The following is a 7,389-nucleotide window of genomic DNA, read 5'->3' as shown; positions in this document are numbered from 1 at the left end:
GTGCATTTCCTGGTCAACAACCCCCCCCCCTCCCAACACACACACACACACACACACACACACACACACACATAAACACCCAACTGCCAAACCAACCGAATTTCAGAGTGATGATCTCATTGCCTGGGGGGGGGGGTCAGAGGGGGGGTCGGAGGGGGGGAGCGAGGGGGGGGGGTCGTTGGACTTCCCAAGTGATAAATGCACTGACAAAAAGGAGGCAGCCAAATGGGTTGGGTGGGGGGTTGACGTGTGTGTGTGCGCGCGTGCGCGCGCGCGTGCGCGCGCGCAGGACCCTCGCCATAAAAGCGCAGCATTGATAGCTGGGTTTATTATCTTTGAACAGGTGGCCCCGGGTTTGTCGCGATGACGCGGCCTCCTTTTCTGCAGGCAGGCAGGCGCTCCGGCGCGCCGCGGACTCCGCAATGTGGAGCCCATTTGGGAGTTCGGGAACATCCTGATCCAGCCGTGCCGAGGCCCAGGGAATAAGCTTCAAGTGCATAGTTTTGTGGTGACTTGTTGGCTGGCGAGCGTAACGAGGGGTGGTGGTGGTGTTCGGGGTTGGGGGTTGGGGGTGGGAGGAGGAGGAGGGGGTGGAGTTGCTTCCCGTGAGCATAACTCATGGAGATGTGGGGGGGGGGGCTCCATCGACGCTCGCGGCCGCGGGGCTAATCGTGTCAATGACCCGCATTGTTTAGCTCGCAGGGTTACTGAGGAGCATCGCTGCACAGAAACCCGCCAAGAATGTAAACAGGCCCATTTGGAGCCGCCCGCCCGAACTCTCCCACCTTACCAGGAATGATCCCGTCCGATGGAGAACACGTGCAAGCACGCGCGCACACACACACACACACGCACACAAGCTGTTCACACTGTGCCTCCAACTCAGCAGAAGACCCAGCGGTTCTGTCAGAACCCCAGTTTCCTTCAACTTGAACCTCCACCAGAACCGGGCCGTGACCCCCCACGACCCGCCCGGCCGGCCGGTCCCTCTTTTCCCAGCAGCTCAATCAAGACAAGCAGACGGGGCTATTTTTTCATTAATTAATATATTTTCTGCATTAAAGTTAACATAGTTTTTCTTTTGTGCCACCCTTTAATTTTTCAGTAAGTATTTGATATTCTGTTATATTCAGACATGAGTAAATTTAAGACTGTCTTTTGCAATAAATATCATAAAATAATAGAGCTTCACATAATAAATATTTTTTTTTTTTTTACAAAAAAATGTTTAAAAAAAAACATTTTTTTTTCTTTTAAAAAATAGCCAGAATTCCTCTTATGGATTTGAACAAACAATTTACACAAAAAAAAAACAAAAAAAAACAAAACCAGAAGTGGGGAAAAGTCACAGAGAGCGGATTGGATGAAGAGTTCAGATGGTCGGAGCGTGAGAAACGAATCCACGTGGAGGAGGAGGAGGAGGAGGAGGAGGGGGAGGAGGGGAATACTAGGAGATGGATGTGCTTCCGCTGGAAAACCCCTGATCGCTTATCAATACCTGCAACAGCTACATGACGGCCCTGTGGTGGAGCGTCCTTCACAGATTTTGGAGAGACGGACGGGTCCGCGTGGGGAGACCCGTCCGTCCACATGGAGGAAAACTGTTCGTATGTGGTGGGAAAAAAAAAAAAACCCAAACAAAGAGAAACACAACGAGAGAGGAGCTGCGAGGAGGCGCAGGAACAGTAAAGGCAAAACACTGGTCTGTAAGAACACGGTCCTGATCCCAAAAACAAAACGAAAACAAAAAAGGAAATGAGTGGTTTTTGATACTCCTTGAACTGGACTCCTCGGGCGGGACGTCACAGGGAGGGGGTGGGGGGAGAAGTGGGGGTGGTGGGGTGGTGGGAGGTGCTTACTTTGAACATCTGACACAAAAAATTTGTGAATGAACATCTCTTATCAATATTATCATCATCATCATCGTCGCCGCTATAGTCTTCGTCTCAGATCCACGTTTAGAGTCTCCCGCACACACGTTGGGGGGGGTGGGGGGGTATATGGGTGGGGGTGGGGGGGGGGAGGGGATCAGGAGGGTTTTTCCGGCGTCTGTGGCGCCCAGCTCTCCAGTTTGCAATACACAGTGTTGGAGTTCTTACAGCGGCAGCCGGGCCGGTTGACCCGGTCGTAGCAGCCCTGGCAGGCCTTCAGGCAGCCTTTGACCGGCGGGTAGCACAGCAGGCAGGGGAAGAGTACCGACATTAATCCCATGCACAGGAAGCGCGGGCAGCAGTGCGAGCGCGACAGCGAGCAGGGGTGGTCGGCGCAGGAGTCCCCCTCGTCGTCGTTGGAGCAGTGGTAGAAGATGCCCTTGACCAGGCACATGCAGGTGCCGTGCTCCAGGGCGCTCTCCGCCGAGCAGAGGCACTGGCCGTTGCAGGCCAGGCAGGAGGGCAGGCTCCGCGGCGCCGTGCACTCGCCGCACTTGCATTTCCCGCAGCGCTCGCAGATGAACTGGTGCCCGGCGGCGGCGGTGCCACCGCCTGCCGCCACGCTGCCGCCGCCGCCCGGCGAGTCCGTTTTCCCCTTGCCCGGCGGTTTGAGCGGGGCGTCTGTCTGGTGGGTTTGTGTGGGCTTTGAAAGACCCTTGGGTTTCGGTTGAGTCTGGACGGGCCGCTCCGCTCGGTGGTGGTGCGGAGCCAGGGTCACGCCGGGCCTGGCGGGAGGCGAGCGGGCCAGGAGTCCCTGCTCGGAGGAGGCGCTGCTGTTGCTCCCCGAGCTGGCGGCGCTCCCGGTGCTGGTGGACCGGCTGAGGCCCGGAGCCCGCGGCCCGCCGCCGTACTGCTGTCCCGGGGCCACCACCACCACGTTATGATGATGGTGGTGGTGGTTGTGATGGTGCCCCGACGGCCGGTGCTCGTAGTTGTTATTCACATTGACAAGGATGACCTCGTGAGTCCTCTCCTGCTTGTCCTGGGGCCTGGGGGCCATGCGAGGCGCAGGGGGCCTCCGGACCACCGAGGGGCCCTCGGTGTACTCGTTGCTGGAGCGGATGACCTTGATTTGGTCCAGAGAGAGGATGGCGGCATGGTGGAGCTCCCGCTCGTAATCGGACCTCTGCCGGCCCTCCAGGGACGGCTGCTGGATCACCACTAATGAACCGCCGGGGCCATGCTGAGTTTGGAGCTCCATCTGGGGGGATCACCACTTCCAACATTCACCGTGGACTTGGCATGCATCGGAAAATCTAGCAGAGAGGGAGGGAGGGAGAGAGAGAGGGGGGGAGGGGGGGGGGGAGCCGAAGAGGGGGACATCGTTAGAAAGAACGCTCGAAAAACAGAGCACGGCTGACAGGACACACTGCGGTGGAGAAGACAGAATACAAATCACCGACCCCTGCACGCACCTCCCAGCAACAGCCCGCTGCTCCTACGTGACATATGGGGAGGGTCTCTATGTGTCCGGGGGTCTCTATGTGTCCGGGGGTCTCTATGTGTCCGGGGGTCTCTATGTGTCAAGTGCATGGCAGGGCTGCAAGCGGCAGTTGTGCAGCAGCAGCAGCTTCTCTCCATATGCGACGAGGCTCAAGTTGAAATTCCCCGTTTTCATCCCGTCATCCTCCTCCTCCTCCTCCTCCTCCCCCCCACACGTCACGTCACATTCGGTCCCTCCAAGTGGGACGACCCGTGAAAGAATAAGTTGACTATTAACGAGCCTCGAGTGCGTGCGTGCGTGTGCGCGCGCGCGCGTCGCCCCCCTTCAATACGTGCACGTCTCAACTTCGGCAGGCCTGCAAATAACTTCCCCTCCTCATTTCCATTTCTATGACTCGTTAACATTTAAATGCGCCGCGGCGACGAAACGAGGACAGGATCCAAGGGAGCTAAATGAGCGTCCTCACTTAGTATTCTATTACCGCCGCCGCCGCCGCCACTGCAGCGAGGAGCCCGAACAAAAGTTTAGTAAAAACAAAACGGGGGGGGGGGGGGGGAGGAGAGAGAAACACCCCCCCCAACACTCCTGAAATAAAGTAAAGTCAAACGGAGCGTCTAGGTAGAACGTCGACTCCTCCTCGCGCTGCTGCAACAACCGTCTTAATGATCAGTAATTAATATTTGAACGCTCCACGGCTTACGAGGAGACGCGTTTGACATGTACACATATAAATATAAACACACATATATACGTATATAAATACACATGTACACATATAAATATAAATACACATATATACGCACATATACATATATACGTATATAAATGCACATGTATATACATGTATATATGTATGCATATATATGTATGTATGTGTATATATGTGTATATGTATATACATATATACGTGTATAAATACACATATAAATATATGTATATACATGTATATATGTATGCATATATATAAATGAGTATATATGTGTATATATATACATGTGTATATGTATGCATATATATATGTGTGTGTATATGTGTATATATGTATATATGTGCACATATATGTCGTTATATTTGTACTTAAGTGGTGCAAACAAAACGAGCAGCTCGGGCCTGCAGGGACTTCGCGAGGCAAATAAAGCAGCAGATGGTTCACTAAATGAAAAACTGCGCGTCTCTATTTTCCCCACGCGAGGGTGAAGTTATGACACGTGAAGCCCGCAGGACGCAGACGGGCCGCCCGCCCCGTGCTCCCGACGAGGCGCCTGATGAGGACGGTTCTCTCCCTCTCTCTCTCCCCCCTCTCCCCCCAACCCCCGTCACGTGAAGAGGAGTCCGAGCTGCAGTTTGTGGATTAGGGCTCGATGACGCGGGCAAGAGCGGGCAGGAGAGCCGCTGATGGAGCGATGGTAGGCGCGAGGCATCCGGGCGGAGGCAGGAGAAGTTATGAATGAAAAGCTGCAGCGTGGGGGGGGGGAGGCGTTTCGCTGCGCGAGCCGCGGAAAACGGCAGGCGCGGGGCTGAGCTCGAGCCAGCAAAGTCTGGTTTTGGGGTTTTTTTTTAATCTTTGCAAACTAGAAAACGACGACGGCGACGCGAAGCTCCGTCTTGACGCACCGACTCCGAGCGGAGCTCCCGCACCTCCGCTCCGCTCCGCTCCGCGCGTCTCATCAAACTCACCCCGCACGACCAAACAACCCCCCCCCCCCCAGAACCAGCCCAGCCATCACTCGCGCCCTGTCAACTCACCTCTTCACGACCATCCACAGCGTCGAATCCATCAACCGGCAGACGGGGAAACTCCATCCACAGGAAGCGAGACGTCCAAACCCGCAGACTATGTAGCGCGCAGCATGGGGCCGCACGCACACACGCGCACGGGGCGGCTGTAAAATCCAGGTCCCGAGCGCTATCCTCCCCGTAAGTCCCTCCGCGTGAAGGTTCAGGTCGGGGGGTAAACTCGCATCCGTCCCAAAAAAAAAGTGTTTTTTTGTTGTTTTTGTTTTTTTTTAGTAAATCCACGAAGATGGAAAAGCGGCGCAGCCAAGCGTTCGAACAGCGACACGGGGCTGCTGCGCACTTGGGAGGCCGAGCTGCCTCACGCAGGCGAACACTGCTCGTTAGTCCCGCGGAGCGCCGAAGAAGAAGAAGACGATCGCAACAAAACAACAACAACGAAGAAGAAGAAAAAGAACGCGTGGGTAAACGCGTGGCTGCAGAGGCGGACCGGGACTACAGAGGCGCGGACCGGGACTACAGACGCGGACCGTAACATCCAGCAGTTTTGCCCTCTGCGGGACGAGCTGTGGCGGACTGGGCTGCTGGCGGGCGGCGGGCCGTGCTCCTCTCCGACGCCGTCCGGTCTCTGAATGAATGGGAGCGCAGGAGTCACTGTTTGCTCCGCAAGACGACTCCCATTGGCCGCCGGCTGCGCTGAAAGAGGATACGGCGCATCCGCTCCGGATCCATTGGGCAGATGTGGAAGGCCGGCCCGACGCAGACGCGTGCACGACTTAAGGTGGAACTTTTCTTTTTCTTTTTTTTTTCTTTTTGGTACCACGAGCTCGACACAGGAAAGCCGGTTTCCGGTCCGCTGGGAAAGACCGACGGCTGCACGGGACCGCAGAAGAAGAAAATAAATAAATAAGGAAGAGAAGCGGGGCCTCGCTCTCCTCAACCTAAACCGTCTTCATGTAAAGACCCCGGATGCATGTGTGTGGGTGGACGTTCTGGGTCCGCTCGTCCAAAATAAATAAAATAAAATAAAACTTGCTGCGTGAAAATAAATTGAAAAAAATGGAGTCAAATAATTTTTTTTTTTAAATAAATCTCCCGACGTGCACGCGCTCCCAGCAGCGACGGTTGTGTCGAAAGGAAATCCCGTTTTTAGTCGCGGAGAGAGGCTCCAGTTCCCGGACCACCTTAAGAAAACAGCAACCCCGAGCAGGGGGGGGGGCCCACCACCACCACCCTCCACACACACGCACCTCCCCCCCGCCTCCTCCCCCTCTCTCCCCCCCCGTTCCGGACGGTCTGGTCTGATCGGTGTCGCGGATGCGCCACATCCGGATCCATGAGAAAAGGAAGTTCAATACAAAGTCAATTCATCCCATTCAAATGGAAAAATCAATAGAGGAGTGACCCCCCCCCTCCCCCGCTGCCTCCGCGGGTCAGCACATTCTGCACATAAAAGAAAGAAGAAGAAGAAGAAGAACCCCGAGGAGAGTTAACGGAGTGGTTCAATGAAGTGGTGGTGGAGAGAAAACGCACTTTAATGCGAGAGGCAGTCTGGTGGAGGGTCAAATCCTGCTTTCGGTTTTCAGACGAGCAAGTGGAAACCCCACCTCCGGCCGGCCGGTGTTCCTCTGGATGAGTGGGATGAATATTATGGGATAGACAGAAACACACAGGATAAATATAAAACGGCTGCAACCTTTGGTGATAGAAGTTGCGCTCGTTTTGCTTCCACTTATGTCACAGTTGTAAAGTTGGCGTTGTTTTGTCCTATCTTGTGTAATCAGAGTTTACTGTGCAGCTGTCCTGCATCACTGATGCCAGGAATGAAATGAGACAGACGGACATGCAGACAGACAGACGGACGGACGGACAGACAGACGGACGGGCAGGCAGACAGACAGACAGGCAGACAGATAGATAGACAGGCAGACAGATAGATAGACAGGCGGACAGGCAGACAGACAGACAGACAGACAGACGGACGGACAGACAGACAGATAGATAGATAGATAGATAGACAGGCAGACAGACAGATAGACAGGCAGACAGACAGACAGACAGACAGACAGATAGATAGAGAGGCAGACAGATAGATAGACAGGCAGACAGGCAGACAGACAGATAGACAGACAGACAGATAGACAGGCAGGCAGGCAGGCAGACAGACATAGATAGACAGACAGGCATGCAGACAGACAGATAGATAGACAGACAGACAGGCAGACAGATAGACAGGCAGGCAGGCAGACAGATAGATAGATAGACAGACAGACAGGCAGA

At 54.6% G+C, this 7,389-nt stretch overlaps 1 protein-coding gene across 2 annotated transcripts; it reads right to left on the bottom strand.

The window, feature by feature from the left end:
• Nucleotides 1–1,027: 1,027 nt before the first annotated feature.
• spry1 (sprouty homolog 1, antagonist of FGF signaling (Drosophila)) lies at nucleotides 1,028–6,257 on the bottom strand. 2 transcript variants are annotated; one of them, XM_056282256.1, is made up of 2 exons: nucleotides 5,122–6,257; nucleotides 1,028–3,187 (listed from the first exon to the last, which is right to left on the bottom strand). In XM_056282256.1, exon 2 carries the CDS (start codon nucleotides 3,130–3,132, stop codon nucleotides 2,029–2,031), a length of 1,104 nt encoding a protein of 367 aa, XP_056138231.1. In that variant the 5' UTR covers nucleotides 3,133–3,187; nucleotides 5,122–6,257; the 3' UTR covers nucleotides 1,028–2,028. The 2 variants fall into 2 exon arrangements, with proteins under 2 accessions (XP_056138231.1, XP_056138239.1); XM_056282264.1 differs by lacking the exon at nucleotides 5,122–6,257 and adding an exon at nucleotides 3,347–4,084.
• Between the last annotated feature and the right edge of the window lie 1,132 nt (nucleotides 6,258–7,389).

This window comes from Lampris incognitus, chromosome 1 (genome assembly GCF_029633865.1).
Source record: "Lampris incognitus isolate fLamInc1 chromosome 1, fLamInc1.hap2, whole genome shotgun sequence".
In the NCBI taxonomy this organism is placed as follows: Eukaryota; Metazoa; Chordata; class Actinopteri; order Lampriformes; family Lampridae; genus Lampris; species Lampris incognitus.
The sequence above is the reverse complement of the archived record's forward strand: the minus strand, read 5'-3'. Positions and strand labels throughout refer to the sequence as shown.

Coding starts and splice junctions, on each gene's coding strand:
- spry1 (XM_056282256.1), bottom strand. CDS start 3,132: ATGGAGCTCCAAACTCAGCATGGCCCCGGCGGTTCATTAGTGGTGATC.